The sequence below is a fragment of the Diplotaxodon limnothrissa genome, linkage group LG18, assembly GCF_057381915.1.
Source record: "Diplotaxodon limnothrissa isolate DT_005_m linkage group LG18, D_limnothrissa_male_GT1.1, whole genome shotgun sequence".
Lineage (NCBI taxonomy): Eukaryota > Metazoa > Chordata > Actinopteri > Cichliformes > Cichlidae > Diplotaxodon > Diplotaxodon limnothrissa.
Window position 1 is genome coordinate 17,950,622 of NC_140613.1, and position 20,421 is coordinate 17,971,042.

The window sequence follows — 20,421 nt, forward strand, 5'->3', positions numbered from 1 at the left end:
GTGCTGTCACTCCACCGTGTTATCAGGCTCATTATAAATGCAATATGTGTACAGTGAAATCACATCAACAAAATCCTGCAAGACTGACTGACAACCAAGAGAGATCAGGCCGTAGTAAACAGAGTGGTAATCTTTATATTAGGACATTATGTGCCCCCAGTCAAAGCATGATGCATCTTTCTCATCATGAACTTGGTTTGTAGAACATACCCCACAAACAAAGTCAACAGACAAAACCATCTTATGATTGGATTTTAATCCAATTGCATTATTATTCAGGCCTCCCATTGGCCATTCATTACTCTCACATGGAGCCTGTGTGGGTTGTTATCACCCAATCAGGCTCAAGACTGTATTCTGGAGAGCATGCTTTCGTTTGCATCCTTTAAACCCTATGAGCCTTCCCTCTCTCTGGGCCCGCCAACGGAATACCTAATTCCAAAGTAAACTGATTGCTCTCTCCAACAAGATTACGCTGTGATGATGTTAGCCAAATGAGACTGCTATTCAGATGCAACCAGGGCAGGCAAGGATGCTTACCGCAAGATGACTGATCAGCATGTTAAGAGAAACAAGGTTGGGAAAAAAAGAGGAGAAAACGAGGGATAGAAATCGAAAGAGTGCGAGAGAGTTGTGTGCGTGGGGGTAAGCAGAAATGTAATTTGCTTCTCACCTCAGGCGACTGGGCTCTGAGGCCAGTAAATATGCAAACAAGCTGAGCCTGGCCATCAATATGAAGACCCTAGATGATTACTAATCTCCACCGCTGAAGTAGATTGAGGTCTGTTCAGCAGTGCCATGTAGCATGAGGGTAGGGGTGGGGGGGGATTGGGAGGTTAGAGTCCAAACTTCGTCTCCATGTTGGCTGCCAAGATTATGCACAATTTAGAGTTATAGGTGTAGCTGACCTTCAGTTTGGGAAGTGCTATACTATTTATGATGCATACCAATTAGCAATAGAGCGGCAATAAAAATGCAGGCGTCTTAAACCTATATTGTACATGTTTTTGAAAGGATACATTAATCATGTTGTGAATGTAATTCAGAAACTTCTGCTGCAAGTTTCCAGTAACTTTGAACCTTGTTTCAAACTCAGCCTAGTCTTTTCATCATGGAGAGCTCCTTGTCTGATATGAGCTCTTAGACGTGCGGCACAGTAGTTTACCAGCCCATTGTCATTCCCCATCCGTAATCCGGGATAAAACCTATGGGACGCAGACCGGTCTGGAGTCATTAGGTGTGTGCGTGGCTTACCCAGACAGCCAGATAAACCAGATGCCTCGGGATGGCCAGGGGTCATCTCTCTGTGTGAACACGTTGTTGATGTCCTTGTTTGTCTCTACCTCTTCTTTGCCCGTATCCCCCCTCACACCCTTCATCATTCCTTTTTTTGCGTGCTTTATTTCACTCCCTTGATTGCCCTGCACAGTCATCACAAACACAGAAGTCCGCGTTGGAGCTTAGCAGTCGAAGAACCTGTCAGCTAAAGGGAAGGAGGAAAGAGAGACAGGGGAGTTGACTGTGGCCCTAGGTTGAATGCCTGAGGGTGTACTACGTGTGGAGGATAGTTAGTGCAGAAGGACACGCCACAGTCTGCAGGTGAATTCTCTCATTTTGGGAGACTTAATGCATTTGAATCATCACCTCTAGGGGGACGTCTTATGACTTTCTGTTACAGAATGAGCCTTGATATAAAATGCAGCAAAGGTTGTGTGTGTGTGTGTGGTTTGTGTTTTTAATACAGCAGGAGGGCCTGTAAGAGGAATATATATATTCTAAGAAAGTCTTTCCAGTCCTAAACATAATTGACTATTTCTTGTATTTTGGAGTATGTTTCCAGCATTGAGCTTTACCCTCTGCAGTGAGTGCACAAGGCTTGAGGATGTTTACCTGGCATGGTGCCTGTTGTAGCTGCCCTCCTGTTGAGGAAAAGCAGGTCAGGGTATAGCTTTGTGTTTGTTTGTTTGTTTGTGCAGGTGTGTGTTTTTCTCGCACGTGTGTATTGTGTGGCTTGTGAATGTGTATGGCTTCGTGTGTGCACGTATGTGAAGAGGAGGGAAGATCATTAAGATAGAAATAGTCGGAGAGTGCATTACATTCAGCTAGTTAAAAAAAAAACACAGAATGTAATCTAATGTAAGCAGTTATTTTTCAGGAGAGGGCGGGGTGGTCAGTGATGGGGAGGGTGGATGGCGGGTAACTGGATTCTCAGTTCACCTGAACCATCCATCTGCTCAGCCATCAATCTTCCTGCTTTCTAGCCCTCCGTTCATTTACTCATCCACCCATTTATCCAGCCTTACCCATGGCCAAAGGGCCATGTCTCTTTGTGGCCCTGATAATCTAGACCAATTTCCTCTGCAATTTATTTCCCAGCCAACCACCCACCTGGTCAAGCAGCATCAGGCTTCTCAAGGTAGAGCCACTCATCCCAGCAAGCCCCTTCCCACCAATCACAGCCTCCCCCCCCCCCCCCCCCCCCCCCCCCCCCCCCCGTCCTCAAGCCTTAGATCTTTTTGTCTTTTGTGTTCTGAAGTTTCAGTTTTATACAATAGTAATGGAGCATCCTTTCCTTTACAGTAATCTCTGACACCACTCAGCATGTGTTGTTTACCTCTAATGCCTCAGCCCTTCTTCTTCTTTGATTTCTATTATCATTTCCTATTTCTACCACTTTCTGTGCTCCTTCATCTCCGTCTTTCTCTTCCTTTGTCACTTTCTCTTCCTCTCTTTCTTGCATTCTTTCCTCCTTTTCTCCATCCTGTCATGGCTCTTCAGTATTCTGCTGCTGTCTTGTGTAGAGTGATTTTGCCCAGACACGTCTGGCTCTGGGTAAAGTGCAGTCCCCAGAGAGCGTGCTCCGCAGCCCCCAGGTCGCCAGCACCATGAATACATTATGATCCCCATTTCCATCCTGTTGCCACGGCAGCACTTTTGGAGCCGCAGGGCGATTAAGACGTGTGCTGTCGATACCCTGATAGGAGCAGAAGTTGGATCTGGAAGCTGGCCTTTGATCAGATTTCATCCTCCTGCCTGCTATTGGTAGCTTCAGTGCAGGAAGACAAAGACGGAGTCTTGTGGGCTTTTTATTGGTTTGACAAGCTCACCTGCTGCACATAAGCATACCATGCATCCATCCTTGAGCTTTTTTTCCCACCTCTATGCTTTATCTCTGTCTTTCCTGCCTGAAACCATTTCCCTCCCTTTTTCTCATTTCCTTTGCTCCTCCCCATCACCGCAGTTCAGCTAAGGCAGCATTATACGCAGTCTCTCTCTGCTCTATGATATTCTGCTATGCTCACAAAGGAAGCAACTCCCTTACCTTTTATTGTTTCCTTTTTTCTTTGGGGGATGATGTATAAAACATGGTGCCTCAGGTAGAGGATGTTGGGTAGGAAGCCATGTCCCCCTAAATGGCCAGCCGTGTGCATGCGCCTAACACTTCACTGAGCAATCTGTCAACATGTCAGCAACACATGTTTTGTAAAAAGCCTCTGGTGGGAGCCAGAGGAAAAAAGGCACTCCTGCCAGACCAGAGAGGAAATGCTTTTTTCTCCTCTATGCAGTGGATTTTCTATTGCTGGTGCTCTGTCCCACGGGCCCCCCACCACCACGCTCTCCTCCCCCACACATACACCCGTTGTCTGCACTTCAGAAATTTGAACTGGGGACCCTCGAGGGGGTTTACTGGGAGGGTGGGGGTAGGCTGCGAGGGAGGGGCTCCCTCTTTTTCAGAGCGTATGAAATTGTGAAGGTATATTGTGGCAGGTCCCCAAGCGGTCTTTTCTAATACCTGAGTTTCTGGCGAAGCTGGAAATTACCAGCGGCTCCCCCGAGGGACGGCTTTATCCACACCAGGAAGGGGAGCAGAACTCAGTGGGGAGGTTACTTAATGCATGGCTGAAATAAAAGAATTTCTGAGAGACAGAGGCTGAAAAGCTAGCTTTTTTTTTCTTCATTTTTCACCCCCCTCCTCTCTTACTCTCGTTCCCTCTCCCTTTCTCTTTTCCTCCCCAGTAGTATAGTTTACTACTCTCTGCCTTCTCTTGAAGGGTTCTAGTTTAATAAACTTTCAGAGGATCCTGCTGGTGCAGACAGCTAGACAAATACCCTTGTGTGTTCTCTTTTGTCAGAGATACAGCTTTTTGTTATGTTCTTGCAAATTTGATTTCTCCCTCTGTCTTTCGTTTTCTCTGCCGCCCTCTGTCTCTCTCCCTTTCTGCATTTGTCTTCATCTCCCTTGTCCTTCTCTTGCTTTCTGTCTCCCTCTTTGATTCACAAACACATAAATACACACACACACACACACACACACGAAGTTAAACTCTCTTGTGGTTGAGTTTATTGTTTGGTCTGTCTCTTCGTTCTCCCCCTCTGTGTTCCCTTTTGTTTTCTGTATGTTTTGTTGTATTGTGCACAGAGGCTGAGATGCAGATAGAATGCAGACAGTTTGCCCTGGGTGAAGAGTGTGCACAAGCATCGCTGTTATCTATTTAACAAAACACATTATTCTATTTATACATGACCAAATTCTTTAAGTTCCGCCTACCGTTAAGGTGCAAAGTGCAGTATATTTTTCATCAAGGAGATTTAGAGCAAAGTGTTGGGGGCAATTTACTCATCTCTGTATAGTTTCTACTCACTGAATCCAGCTGCCTTTTTAATCAGAGCCTGTATCTAATGTCTGTGCATCATTAAGCTTGCCATGTTCATAACCTATAAAAAAACAACAACATAAAAATCTCATCCATGTATGAAATGCCTCTCTCCTTGCATCTTAGTTCCTCTGTCTTCCTCCCCCTCTGCTGTTGGTAAATAATTCAACCTTTCCCTGTAACAAGTGCTGGCCTTAATAGGGAGCAGTACCTGTAGTTGGGATAAACAAGGCAGCCGGCCTCACCAGTGAAACAGAGGGATTTGGGCTTCATGAGGGCAGAGGAATAAGTCGTTTCCTTCTGAAAGGCAGAGTAGACTGGCTGACATTAATTAAACCCTATAGGATAAAGGTTATCTGAGGCCTAGCAAAGCAGAGGCCGTGAATGCAGGATGTTATGTCTGACGAATCCTAATCAAGACTTCTTGGTGAAGCAACATGTACGGGTTGAGGCATTATATGTACGCTATGTCTGTGATATTATTATTCTAAAATCTGTGTTCCTGCGGGAACTAATTTTACAAAAGAGTGGTATTTCATCGATAGAGGAAAGGCACTATGATGTTTGACTGTCTGTTTTCAGTTGCAGACACATGCTGATAAAACAAAAAAATCGTTTTAAAAAAAAAATAAAAAAAATACGAAGAACAGGCTTTGCTAGAGTTTCAATTCCAAGAAATTTCCTGGAGAATTTCATGTTGAGAAAACACTGTTGCCCACTGTGCTCTATGGCGGAAATTGTGCCAAGGAGTCTCCCATGTGATGTGTGATCAGTGTCGGATGTAATGTGTTACTGTAATCTCATCAGCTTGTTCATGACACAGTAATGTAACACAAAACTGCGACTTAATTCAGTAATCATATGATAATCACTAATCAAACAAATCTGAACTTGCTTTTGTTACAGTTCCTCAATTATCTGCATGACGAGTAGAGGGCAAAAGAAAAAAAACCTAATTAGCTTTTTTGTGTGCGCTTACACCAGAATCTCCTCACCTTAATTGGTAAGAGGGTGAAAACATGGCGATGGCAAAACTGCAGGACGGTTTATGACTTTTGAGTTGTTAAGTTATGCACATTGCTTTGAATTTCGTTTGCACACTGTGTCCAGGACAAAAGCAGCTATCTACTGCAGCAAACACAAGATCAAGGCTCTCCAAGTCGCTGCAAACGTGACATGCTAACACAAGGTTAATAGCAAACCACCCAACCCAGAAGTGAGTGTATAACGGCCTCAACCAAGCAGTCAAGGCTAACAAAAGCAGAGATGAACAGGCTTTTAGCTCTGTGTATTCTGCAGCCAAAACACTGTCACTACATTTTCCATGAAGTGTGATTAATCGTCTTTGCGATAAAAGCTGAAATACTACCAGAAAGATCTTGGGTTTGCTTTCCTTATTAGGTTTAGTGATTTGCACATTATATGCAGATTTGACTTAATGCAGTTAACTGTCACAAAAGTAATTAAACAAATAGTTTCATATAGGCAGCAAATAAGGAAAGAAATGCAATTAAAAATAAGTAGTGCCCAGTGCCTTACTTTTTTGAATAACGAACAAAATCCTGCTGTGACTGACTTAGCTGACCCTAAGTTTGGCATGCCACTCGGGTGCCAAGGTTCATGTTTTACAAATTACCCAGAGGGCCGTGCATCACCTCTGTGCCCATATTTTCTCCCTGCTGTATGCATAGTGTGTGGGATTATATTCCCCCAACTCTAGCTCTTCCCTAAGACAATGAACAGCTGCAGAGATGACAGTCACCTCACTAACCCAGGAATGCAGAGAAAATTTCAAATTAGGGGAGAAGCTTCACTCTGACCTATTGGCATACCCCATTTGTCCTGGTTTTAGGTAGGTAAGGCTCCATGTATATGTCATCAGGACACCCGTGGAAATTAAAAGTCACCTTCTTTGAAATGGTCTTGTTATTTAAAATAGCCAAGGAAGTGGGCGAGTGACACGGGTTTTATTACCATCTCATTGTGTTCAGTTTCTATATTAAGGACTTGTTTTGTAACACTAGCTCATCCGCGCGAGTAGTAAAATAGTAATGTGCGCTCCTTCCATATACTGATAACAGCTGATGTCCGCTCATGAAAAGTAATTAGCTGATATGGATGTTGCTGTCAGTGAGAGCTGATATTGGCGGATTATTACATTCACTCTCCTTGAAATGAGTTCATCACAGTAAGCTGTACATCCAGATAGACATTAAGATTGCCACATGTAAGAAGGACAGCTTGTTATTACAGCAGGATAGGAAGATTCCAAGAGGATGTCACAAAACGGCCGCACTATCCACAAAAATTAAAGGACCGAATATATTCTTCTTCTTCTTCTTCTCCTTTTTAAGATATCACAGAATTTGCCTGTGACCGTCGATCTACTCGCCATATGTTGCTTCAGATGCAAAAATCATATGTAAAATTATACAGGGCATCTGAGATGTTTCCTCTGATTTTCTTGTATTGAATTGATGGTAATTCATGTGGGGGATATTTTTTGGCAGGCATGCCAAGCTCCTCTCCTGAGACTAAGATAAATAACCTCCCCAGGTGGTGTTTTTACTTAGTAAACAGGTACTAACCCAAGAATCGCTGGTTTTATGTAAATAGGGAGATAAGTATTTGTTGAGGTGTTGGAGTGAGGGGATGGTATTCAAGGGTGAGATGAACCTCAGTAATCTCTTTTAAGGATTTTTCTACAGTGACCCTGAAAGTTTTCCACTAAGTACGTCAGCATGCAAACTTTTATCAAAACAATCTAGGGGAAAGTGGTTTTTTTTTCAGCTGATAAATAGATAAACATGAATAAATCAATGTGAAGTGATGGATGAATAAGTAAAATGCCCTGTAGTCATTTGTCTAGTTGTATTCAGGCCTCATATCCCATCCTTGTTCTGCAAATGAAGATGAGGGTGAGGGGCAGCGAGGAACGTGCTTCGCTCGGTGAGGTGTTGGCATTTTGTTTGCCTGTATCGGCGTCTTGTGTGTGCATTTTTATCATCTTTTAGTATTAAGATAGGATGACGAGCTGCCTGGATACCAGCAGAAAACAATGGAAGGGGAAACAAAGCAAACCCCTAAATCTGTCTGCCATTTGCGCTCACATACTGTACACACATGTCATGAGTATCTTGGCACAGTTACTGGGCCAGGGAAGTGCTGGTCTGGGGCCTGGCCCATTCTCCAGAGACACCCCACCACCTCCCACCCCACCACCTCCCCTCGCCTCCTCATTCTCCCCCCCCCCCCCCCCCCCCTTCCCCCTTCCTGTGCAGTCTGTGGACGCAGTCTGTGGACGCAGTCTGAGGCGACAAGGTTGCACAACAGCTCTCAAAACCTTCACTTTGCAAAGATGATCATAAAAAAAAAAACACAGTCTGCCATTAGAAATCTGTTAAAGAAGGAAAATAATTAGAAGGACTGTGATAATTGTGTCAAGGGGGAGATAGATCAGACGAATTATGGGAAGAACCACAAAATCTTGCCATGGCTTTGTTACTTTGCTGTTTGGTTCATTCCGACATTGATCCACCCTTCCATCTGTCATCCTTTTCCTGTGCTCCTTCTTCAACTCTCCATTTGTATCTCTCTTTCTTTCGTTCTTTCTTCCTTTGTTGGATTCGAGAGTGGAGGAGCCTTCTGGCTTTAACAGAGAAGGGATGAAGATGTTTATTCATCTGGAGGGTATTAGAGCCATGATTAAGGAGGGGAGGGAGTAGTAAGGCTGATGCGACGTCTGCAATGCTCGTTCTTGGGCCGCCTTTGGGATTCTGGCCAACACACACCAGGAAAACAAGAAGTGAAGAAGAATGAAAAAATACTTGTAGTGAAATTCGATTCTCTCGGGAAAGGACAGAAGTTTGAATTTTAGCTGGCTCGCTCTCCCTCTCTCCCTCTCTCTCGCACTCGTTCTCACTCCCTGTCCTCACAGCTAAGCTAATTATTAATGAATGCGGTTTCTGTTGAACCTTGGAGAGGTGTCAGCACTGCAGTCACTGAGGGTTAAGAAATCTTGACATTTAAGACAGGGATGCATGAAAATACATCGTCTTGCTTGAGTTGATGCTTGTTTTTCTTCCCCTCCCGCTTTCCTCTCCACGATGCATGTTTTCTTCTCCCTCTTGGGCTGTCTCCAGTTGTTTTACCACTGACAAGCTGGGCTGGTATTGAGGAGATATCAAATAAAGCCACAGTGTATTAATCGGGGGAACCAAAGGTCATGGGTCAAAAGACAGAGTCAGAGTTCGCTGATAAATGCTAATGCTAAACCTAATACAAGTTCATTTCCAGGTTGTTTGTCCACATGCATGTGATTCTCTTCGTTGTTTGCGATGAGGGGAAGAAAAAAGAGGGAGAGATGAGGATACAAGTATTTTTATGGGCATTTGGCAAACTAACTGGCCCTTTTAAAATATCTCCAGTGCAACTTAAACTAATAAGTGAGACGATCCTTTCTTGAAGTCTAGCCCAAGTTTTATGGGTCACTCTGAGGTAGTTTGATTAAAAAGAATTAGACCCTATTTTCTGAATTCAGTCAGTGCTGTGTTGGGTTTTAAGTAATGGATAGCGTCTCTGGAAACTTGCAGACCAAACCCTATTTTAATGAAGCAACCATACAGTAACTCAGCATATTTCTCTATGCACAACAATTTTTTTCTGTTCCACGGTGATCACATAAATCACATTTCTGTGAGTAACTAAGAGTGTTTGTGGGGGGAGGGGGAAATAAAAGAGCATCCAAGTAAACTCCCGCACAGTGAGAAAATATAGTAGCGGCACAGTGCTGCAGCATCTCTCAAATTGGCTGACTGGCTGGCTGGCTGGCTAGCTGACTGTCCACTGGGTCCTGCGCCTGGTCTGCCGCAGTGTTGAGGGAACAGCACGCACACACGCAGGCACCCTTGCCTATTGAAGCCCAGCCCAGTCCAGTCCCGCCTGGCCCAGCACTCCCTTAGAGCCAGTGCAGTGAGGCAGGCGGTGAAGGGCCATGCTGAGGGACAGATTGTCATCCTCCTTTCTCCCCCTGGGAGGCTCACTGTGGCTGCTGGTCCAGCCAAGACCTGAGGAACAGCCTCCTTCCTGTTTGTGCTGAAGTCTACCTGAAGTGGTCAACGGTCCTCCTACCTTACCAACACCACCAGCTGCTCAGTTGAAGAGGAAATGATACCACTGCCACCGTCGCACTCCCACACACAAACTGCTCCAACTACATCGCAAATACAGCGTTGATCATAGATAGATAGATAGATAGATAGATAGATAGATAGAACACCAACATGAGCCATCAAGCCCACCCACTACTACTCTGAATAATAACCTGCGGTGAACCCCAAATTCACCTTTTTGAATAATAGTTTAATTAAATGCCTTGATTTTCCGTTCTCTCGTTAATTTTCCTTTTTCTCATTTGAAAAACGGACTTAATTTTGAAAGGAGGAAAATGAAGCACTCCTGACAATTTAATTCCTCCGCTCCATGTTAGCTTGCCTCATCCTACTATAACACCTTCTTTTCTGGCAGAAAAACACAACAGGGCGCACACAGGGCCAAATAGCGATACAAGATGACATCCCTGCAAATGCTGTGAATTCACATTTTTACAAGCATCAAACGGCAAATTATTAAATTAAAAACATTTTCATAAATAAGTTCACATCTTCTATTAATATTAAGTGTTTTAAGTCTGTTGCTGGCTTCAGATATTTAATAGTATGCAGAATGATAAATGTGTTATCCAGCAGACAGACAGCCCTGACATGCTTTTAGAGTTCAGTCGCTGTGGTTATGGATTATGGTACGATGTTAGCTTTCACAGGAAATGCAATGAGTCAGATCATGCACTAAACATCCTCCCTCTTTTTAAGAAACCTTATCATTGATTATTATTATTCAGCTTGTCCATTTTGGCAGAGACGCATTAGTGCTGCAGTGACACATCTTTGCAATAAGTAATAAAATTCCTCTTTGGCTGTGTCTCACCGTCACAGAGAGAAAAAAGCATAGTAAAGGATGACTGGCCGCCCTACTTTTCTTGCTCTGGCCTTCCATTTGTCTAACTTTCCTGTGTTGCCACTGGGGCGCTGTGATTTCTGGGACAGTGACCAAGTGCTCCTGTCTGAGCTGGGGGACGTGGGTAATGTGGACAAAGTAGTTGACAGTTTGCCGTTTCCCCATGGTTGAGAGACAGAGCCATGAGGGCCAGAATAATGGACACCCAGACCACAGAGTCAGGACAGCGCTTGATGTTCCAGCTCTTTGTGTCAGGCCCTGCGTGAAAAAATCCCCATTGACTGCAATTTTCCCTTCAAGTTTGTGTGTGTCTGTGTGTGTGTGGATATGTGTTGTGTTGCGCATGTACATGATGTTAGGCCAGAGTAACTTGCTGCTACGGCACTGATGAAACCGCGGGAAGTGAATCCTTATTCCATCTAATGTTTTTCTACCTTGTCCAGTAAAAGACAGCATCCTTGTTCGCTGATCCTCCAGCCGTCTCCCACCACCCCTCCTTCTCATCCTGTAGCATAGTGGATTTGATTGATCTGTAGCAAGGGGGGAGAGGGACCTGACATTTCTCAGCGATGTGTAAAAACATATTGTGTTTGCTAAGAAAAAAAAAGAGGAAAAGAGAGAGACAAACCCAGTATACACACAACACTAGTACCCACACACACACATACACAACACAATGTCTGAGGTTGGGGAAAAAGTGGTGAAAAAGCAGCCTCTTTAACTAGCTGTGCTTGTGCTTATTTGTGTGTGTTAATCAGCTGCATGGTGCAAAAAGCCACATCAAGCCACCTGGTACTTTTGTTGACAGCTACTGGGAATTATCAGTGCTTCATTTTGACTGGATTTGATGTCTTAAAACAGGGATGTAGCAGGACTACTGTGAGTAAAGCCCAGCACTGGGCCTCTTCCAATAGCTCTGTGTCCTCTGAGCTCTCTGTCCTGAATCAACTGAGTCATTTGTTCATCTGACTGGAATTAGTCCCCCCGAAAAAAAAAAAGAGAAAAAAAAAGAAAAGAAAAAGCTATCCTTGCCCACCTCATCCTGCTTCTCTGTCAGGAAAAAGAGCGCTAATATAGAAAAAAAATATATATATATGTATATTACACCACTTCTTCTATTAGATCTTAAGTGATTGTGTCACAAAGCGGCGTACATGAATACGTGTTGTTCAGACACGCACTGCTATTTGGACATCAGAACAGGGAAAAGTGTTGAGATGACACATGCATCATCTCATGGGAAAGGCTCACTACTTTTCCCAGTAACTGTAAAAAGATCCCCTCTCTGAATATGAAGTGGGGTCACGGTGTTACATCAGACAAGTTGTCAGCTTTTTGTTTATTCAATGAATCCCCAATCCCCAATGTGCCACAAATACACTCACACAAACACATCTCTTATGACAACCACTATGTACAGATCTCTGGTACAACACACAGGAAGATAAGGTTTGGCGACTGAAAGCCTGGCCATGCTTTGCTTCACTAGAATGGCTTTTGAACAAAGTCTAGCTTGTTATAGAAGTGGCAGATGAGTGATGGGGGGGGGGGAAACATTTTTTCTGATAAGATAAGGTCCTGGACCTGGATAAGAGTTTGGCTTCCTAAATAGAGGAGATGTACTCTGTTGCTGTCAGACAGTGATAAGGCATCATGAACAGCTTCCAGTGCCTCAGACACGAAGGTCTGGGCACCAGAAGTGAGTTGTTCCCAAATGATGCGGTCCCTGAAAGGTTTAAAGAGGGTGTAACTGCAAAAATTACATTTTCTGAAACACAAAAAAAGGTAGATAATTGCTTTTTTTATTGCTTTTTTTTTGTACTTTTCATAATGTGGACTAAAAAAGTGTAGATACAAAAAAAATAAAAAATAAATTCCCCCCCCCAAAAAAACACTTCTAAAAAAATGTTTGGTCAACTGAGGCATGGTTTGTATTTTGAGCCAGCTGGAATAAAATAACCAAGGATATTTTCAGTATTTTAAAAGCTCTGCACAAAAGCAGCTTGAATACAGATGTAGCTGTTTTTGCTCAGTTGTTTCATATTGTATGAGACATTTCATAATTATCTTTAAAAAGCGAGACATCTATGTGCATGTGTATGAAAGCAATAAAATGCTTTTGCAAAGCAAGATGCAGTTTTTTAGGATATACATGCAAAAGCATTAAATATTATACCAAATGTCAAACCAAGCACCCATGCTTTATCTCAATTACATTTAACAAGAGACTCAGTTACATTTGTGTGCACTCATTCCTGTTACAAATACTTAAAGGCCATTAAAATATTTTTATAATCCCATTTTAAATTTTTTTTCCTGCCAGTTGAACTTTAATGTATACCTTTGTTTCCCTTTTTGCAGTCTCTAACGGAAAGGAGCTTTATTAGATTTTAATATCAATAACTTGGATATTTTATTTATTGGGCCACTGCTAAGCACAGCATACAGCCATACATTTGAAGAACAGTTTATGTGAAAATCCGTCTTTGTTGCCTTCTTTTAAACTCTTACGCTCAAATTATACTGAGACCCAATAGTATTTGTCTACAAAGAAATCAACAGACATTATTCTTTAAACATTTTTGTATCATTTAGCTTTTAAAACATAGACACAGTTTGCCACCATATGTGTTAAAGTCCAAAGGGAAACAATGTCATCATGAAAATTAATGACTTGCTCTCAAAAAATATTTATGCATGCTAATTTTCAAATGCATTAATTGCATAAATAAAAGATTCTTCAGGGGCTTGGAAAGCTATTCTGCTGTGCAGAAAAATGGTAAGCGTACCTGTTCCCAGCATTAGGGATCTTATTTGAACAGGGGTATTTACTTTGGGAAAGGGTGCTATAAATGAACACAGAGGAAGTGCTGCACAAAAGGCAGTTCAGACTGGCTTAGAGGAAACTGAGACCTGCGTGTGAATCGGGAATTCTCAGTGGTTACTTCTGCAGTACCAGGAAAAAAAAAAAAGAAAACATAATTTGTATAGAACAGAAAACGTCTTTATTAATTTAGCATATTTTGATCAGTGAACTTCACAGGCCAAGTTATATTTTTGTGACTTTTAAGAAGTTCTTAGTTACTTTAGCTTCGACTTTAATGTTTATCTTTCTGGTAAATGTGGCAGTGGCACATTTTGTGCCATTCCCTATAGGGGAACTCCAAATGAGGTTGTTTTGTTCCATATAGGAGACATTAAAAAAAAGGAGGGAGGGGGGTAGGGACAGAACTCCCAGAGAGGGACAGGCCTTAAGATGGAGGTCTTCCTCCCAGGACGTGACAGGCTGTTGGCTGGAGGATGCTCAGGAAGGCCTTGGCAGACCAACAAAGACAGCCCTTCAGCTGCAGGGTGTAGTTTTTCAGGCCCCAGCATCCCCTTTGGCAGCGGCACAGAGAGTGCTGGCGTGCACAGGCCCCCGGCCCGAGAGACAGGGAAGTAAGGCCCGTTCTTTTATTTACTCAGGCTGCTGCTGAGGCCTGGGCATTTCTTGTCTGGGTGAAGAAGGAAAAAAAAACAAGTCTCTCTCTCTCTTTTTCCTCTTGAGGTCTCCTGAGGAAGATTGCTCTTTCATCTGCAGTTGTTCACACACTTGCTTCGGCCATTGGACTTGTATCTGTGTATTCTATGTGTACATGCTATGTGTGCACATGTATATTCTTGTCAGTGTATGCACACAAGTGTGCTCTTGCTCTGTGTGCGCGTGTGTTTGGTGTGAGGTTGGGTGGGGGTGAGCGGTACACAGTAAAACTCCTGCAGTTCTATAGTTTTATCTATCGACTCACCAGAAAAAATAGGTGAAGAAGCACAAAAGGAGAACCTTTGTCTACTGGTTACAGCATGGCTATAACGTATTTGTTGGCCAGTGTGACTATACCCTATGCAGTCCAACGTGAAATCAAATGATGCATTATTACTAACTGTGTTATATTTGCTATCCAGACACAAATTTTAACATAGCTACTTATTCAAAACCCTTCATTGCAACTTCCATATATATGAATCAGATATTACTCTATATATGTCATCACCGTAAGGCCCTAAATAAATAATATACACTGAGCAAACAAACAACGAGAATGGAATGAGATTGTCCTGACAGCTTAGTAATGTCTCAAGGCATCAAGACATCCTCATTTAAGACAGCAGAATTTCATTTAGCCTTGTATACAGAACCATTTATTTGTTTGTTTTATACTATTGTCTCGAAGCCAATACGTTTGACTGTAAGGCATTGGCTGGGGTCATTCTTCTTGCACTGTCTTCTTCTCCTATACCCGGAGAGGCAGTATGAGATAGGGCAGATCCGCCCCCTCTGTGGAGGAGGGCATAGCACTGAGTCACCCATCCTCCCTCAAACCAGAGAGAGAGAGAGAGAGAAAACATTGAGACATGTATGAAAGATAAAGCAAGTAAATCAGGCAAGGTTTGCTCCTTCAGTGAGATGTGTGTACAGAGTGGGCGCCTTGCCAGGGGTGGGAGGTTTCCGGGAGGGCCACGGTGTGGAGGTGGGCTCTCAATGTGCCGCTTTCAGCAGTTTGGAGGGGCAAGGGAATGGCCTCCGACCCCATCTGTTTCCTGAAGATAGGCCCTGATGGGGGTAAGTGCTCAGAGAGGGCATGATATCCTGACAAAGGGCAGATCTCCCAGCAAAAACAACAGAAAGGGGGAGAGAGAGAGAAAGACTTAGATTTGTCAGCTGAAGGAGAGTACAGAGGTTGGATCCTGGAAAGAGCTCGTGCTTTTCCTCCGTCCCTCTCATAAATCTTTGCAGCTTCCTCTTGTTTTTCCCATTCCAAGTTATGGCCTTTTGACATTTTTTTTTTCTGAAGAGGTTGGGATTATGTTGTTTTATTTAGGTAAGGAAGTTCACATCACTTAGATTTCAGCAGCGGGAAGAAGTGGCCTGTAACCTTTTGAACCTGTGGAAAGTGGTGCTCTGTTTTCCATGCATATAACCGCACAGTGAACCAGTGGATTGGAATGTTGGAGCCATTTGAATAGGAACACATTAAAGTGATTGTAAAAAAAAGTTGGTCATTCTCTGCACCTGCTTGTCCTTGACCGAGACAGTAAGCCACCACTAGCCACCTACCCCCTACCCCTCCTTGCATCAGAACATGGATGGCACGTTCATCCATCCACGATCACTTGCCTCACAGCTTAACGCAGACTGCACAGACAAATTTTGTAATAATGCATATTCTATAATCTGATATCTATTGACGGATGTTCTGATGGGTCTATGTTTCATGAAAATCATCCGTTTTGCAGCAGAGCGTTCCCAAAGGCTATGCATAGCTGTGGTTTAAATTGCATATTTAATCTTCTCCTTCATCCTTAAAACTGCTTTTGCCTGTTTTTCTCTTGTCTTAAGGTCATTTCAAGGGCTCTTGTTATTCAAAAATATTCAAATAATTCTTCAGGAATAATAGAAATGTTCTAATTTACCTCATGCAGGGCTTACATCCTAGAGTAGACCCATTGTCTTGTGTTGGCTTTAAATGTCAGAGAGATTGTGTTTTGAGTCACAGTGGGCTAAGCCATTACATGGCCACATACAAGGTTAATTGTAGTAAAAGTATTTCCACTTATTCTCTTCTCTAATTATACTTTAAATTGCATATTTAATGTAACTTTTTAGATAACACCTAAGGAGAGGTATTGTTTCAGCTGAAGAAAAAATGGTCTACATTGCAAAGAATTTGAAAATCATACACCACAACCTTATAATTACTATGACAAATAACGCCACGGTGGCCTACCTTTTCAAGACTGACTTGCTAATATAGTGACTAGCTTACAAAACACCTTTCTAACTCATTCACTTTCTCCATTTTTCCTCCTCCATCTTTTTCCCTCTGACCTGCCCTCAATGCCTTCATTTCTACATTTCTTTCTGTCTTCTTCTCCAGACGGCGCTGATCTTGAGGATGACCCATCGTGTTCTTGGCCAGCATCATCTCCCTCTAGTAAGGATCAGACTTCTCCAGGACACTGTGAGGACTATGATTTTGGCGAGGAAGAAGGAGGCCCTGGCCTACCGTACCCATGCCAGTTCTGCGACAAGTCTTTCAGTCGTTTGAGTTTCCTCAAGCGTCACGAGCAGAGCCACGGTGATAAGCTGCCTTTCAGCTGTACCTTTTGCAGCCGCCTGTTTAAACACAAGCGGAGCCGAGATCGACACGTGAAGCTACACACGGGTGATAAGAAGTATCACTGCGGAGAGTGTGACTCTGCCTTCTCCCGCAGCGATCACCTCAAAATCCACATGAAAACCCACGCCTCCAACAAACCCCACAAGTGCCCTGTGTGCCGTCGAGGCTTCCTTTCCTCCAGCTCTCTCCACGGCCACATGCAAGTACACGAAAGGGGCAAAGATGGCACGGGATCCGGTTTCTCTAGGGCTGATGAATGGAAGCTGAAAGAAACCCGCAAATGCAGCCGGTGTGAGGAAGGCTTCGATGTTCCAGAAGAGCTCCAAAGGCATATCGCAGAATGCCACCCTGAGTGCTCCCCATCAGAGGATGGAGGCCTGGGTGCCACCCTGCAGTGCATCTACTGCCACGAGCCTTTCAGCGATGAGGGCACCCTGCTGACCCACATTGACCAAGCCCACAGCAGAGATAGGAAGGGCCACACCTGTGCTATCTGCTCAGAGCATTTTCTGTCTGTTGAGGACCTCTATGCTCATATGGACATCCACCAGCTCCCTGAATCTAGTAACCATAGTAACAGCCCTTCCTTGCTGACTGTAGGCTACACCTCTGTGTCTAGCACAACTCCGGACTCCAACCTCTCCGTTGACAGCTCCACAATGGTGGAGACAGCACCACCTGTGCCCAAGACCAGGGGAAGGAGAAAGAGGGCTGCACAGAACACTTCAGACATGGGAGGACGTTCCTCTAAGCAGCCTAAAGTCTCTTACAGTTGCATCTACTGCAACAAGCAAGTGTTCTCCAGTTTGGCTGTGCTTCAAATTCACCTGCGAACCATGCATCTGGACAAGCCAGAGCAGGCTCACACTTGCCAGTTTTGTTTGGAAGTTCTGCCCTCTTTACTAAATCTGAATGAACATCTTAAGCAGGTCCACAATGCAGAAGATCACGCTGCCCTGTTAGCGAGCTTGCCTGATGCCCTCCTTCAGTGTAATTTCTGCCCCGAGGTGTTAAATGACCTAAATGCCCTCCAGGAACACATCCGCTGCTCTCATGGCTTTCCCAGTCCAGTGGCCAAGGAGAGCAATGCCTTTTTCTGCCCCCAGTGCTTCATGGGGTTCTTGACAGAGGCTACCTTGGAGGAGCATGTTCGCCAGACTCACTGTGATGGGGGGAGCCTACGCTTTGACTCCCCCTTGGCTGTAACTCCCAAGGAGCCAATAGTCGAAGTGTACTCCTGTTCATACTGCACCAACTCCCCCATATTCAACAGTGTTCTAAAGCTTAACAAGCACATCAAGGAGAATCACAAGAACATTCCACTAGCCCTGAACTACATCAACAATGGGAAGAAATCCCTCCGCACTCTCAGCCCCTCTTCGCCAATATCTGTGGAACAAACTGCCGTGCTGAAACAAGGTAGCTCAGCCTCCCGTGCCACCAGTGAGTTCATATGTAACCAGTGTGGTGCCAAGTATACAAGCTTAGACCTTTTCCAGACTCACCTCAAAACGCATCTGGATGGTCTGCAGCCTCAGCTTACCTGTCCGCAGTGCAACAAGGAGTTTCCCAACCAGGAATCTCTGCTAAAGCATGTGACAATTCACTTCACTATTACGTCGACTTATTACATCTGCGAGAGCTGTGACAAGCAGTTCACTTCAGTGGATGACCTGCAGAAGCACCTACTCGACATGCATACTTTTGTGTTCTTTCGTTGCACTCTGTGCCAAGAGGTGTTCGACTCAAAAGTGTCTACTCAGCTCCACCTGGCTGTGAAGCACAGCAACGAGAAGAAAGTGTACCGCTGCACCTCCTGTAACTGGGACTTCAGGCATGAGACTGACTTGCAGCTTCACGTCAAACACAGCCACCTGGAAAACCAAGGCCGTGCCCACCGCTGCATTTTTTGCGGGGAGTCCTTTGGAACGGAAGTGGAGCTGCAGTGCCACATCACCACCCATAGCAAGAAGTATAACTGCCGCTTCTGCAGCAAGGCTTTCCATGCCATTGTTCTTTTGGAGAAACATTTGAGGGAGAAACACTGTGTGTTTGAGGGAAAGTCACAGAACTGTGGCGCCAATGGTTCTACTGTAGTTGGTGGGGAAAGCCAGCCTAAAGAAGATGCTGAGCTACAAGGTCTCCTAACTAACAGCCATGGTTCAGGGGCAGTAGGTGGATCTGTGATGGAGTCCCAGAACAGCCATGATGGAAGTGAGGAAGAGGTGGACACTGCAGAGCCCATGTATGGATGCGACATATGTGGGGCATCTTATACTATGGAGTCACTGCTCACTAACCACCAGTTGAGAGATCACAATATACGCCCTGGTGAGAGTGCCATGATAAAAAGAAAGGCTGAGATGATCAAGGGTAACCACAAGTGCAATGTTTGCTCCCGTACCTTCTTCTCTGAGGCTGGGCTGAGGGAACATATGCAGACCCACCTTGGGCCTGTCAAACACTACATGTGTCCCATCTGCGGGGAGCGCTTCCCCTCATTGCTCACCCTGACAGAGCACAAGGTCACCCATAGCAAGAGTTTGGACACGGGGAGCTGCCGCATTTGTAAGATGCCACTGCATAGTGAGGAGGACTTCCTGGAGCACTGCCAGATGCACCCTGACCTGAGGAACTCCCTTACAGGTTTCCGCTGTGTTGTTTGCATGCAGACGGTCACCTCCACATTGGAGCTCAAGATCCATGGTACTTTCCACATGCAAAAGACAGGCACTATGTCCGCAAACCAACCCATGGGCCGCACCAATGCCATGTCTCAAAACCAGCAGCAACACCACGCCCCAAAATTTTTCAAGTGTGCCTCCTGCCTAAAAGATTTCCGGTCCAAACTAGACCTGGTAAAGCTGGACATCAACGGACTGCCTTATGGACTCTGCGCGTCCTGTGTGGCGGCTGCCGGCTCCAAGAGCTCCAGCCCAACAGTGAATGGAGGGAGGCAACAGCAGCAGCAGGGGGGAGCCACCACTCCAGCAACAACTACAGCCACATGGGTCCAAGGGGAGAGTCTCAGCCCTGGAGATGGAAAAGGCAAAGGTGTTTCTTCATCGTCCTCATCCTCTTCCACGTCATCCTCGTCTGCAGCCAAGACACGATGTTCCAGCTGCAATGTGAAGTTTGAATCTGAGGCAGAGTTGCAAAACCATGTCCAGACAGTGCATCGGGAACAGTCTGGGGACAGCAACAGTGGACAGCTGAAGACCCCCCAGGTGTCTCCCATGCCAAGAGCCAGTCCATCGCAAACTGAAGAGGTATTGCTAAGTAGCCTCGCACTAAATAAGTAAATGAAAACATGCAGAGAATTTACAATTTACAAATGACACAAATATTTCTACCATATATCTTTTATTCACACTTGACTGTAATCCCTGTTGTCTGATTTACAGAAGAAGACATACCAGTGCATCAAATGTCAGATGGTGTTCTACAGTGAATGGGACATCCAAGTTCATGTGGCCAACCACATGCTGGGTAGGAGATAGCACTTTCTGATTCATTTATTATGGTTTCTGTTATACTCCAGAAACAAGAGTCATTAAATACAGTGCTTGTGTAATATATACAAATATGTTTGT

The 20,421-nt window shown here is 44.4% G+C and overlaps 1 protein-coding gene across 3 annotated transcripts in view; it reads left to right on the plus strand.

Moving 5' to 3' along the window:
* Positions 1-20,421, plus strand: part of LOC146613402 (zinc finger protein 521-like) — an 88,496-nt gene that overhangs the window by 23,468 nt on the left and 44,607 nt on the right. For all 3 annotated transcript variants that reach the window (XM_085378269.1, XM_085378271.1, XM_085378270.1), the window contains exons 4-5: positions 16,586-20,097; positions 20,233-20,317. In XM_085378269.1, the coding sequence (XP_085234395.1) occupies positions 16,586-20,097; positions 20,233-20,317 (3,597 nt within the window). The remainder of the gene's footprint in view (positions 1-16,585; positions 20,098-20,232; positions 20,318-20,421) is intronic.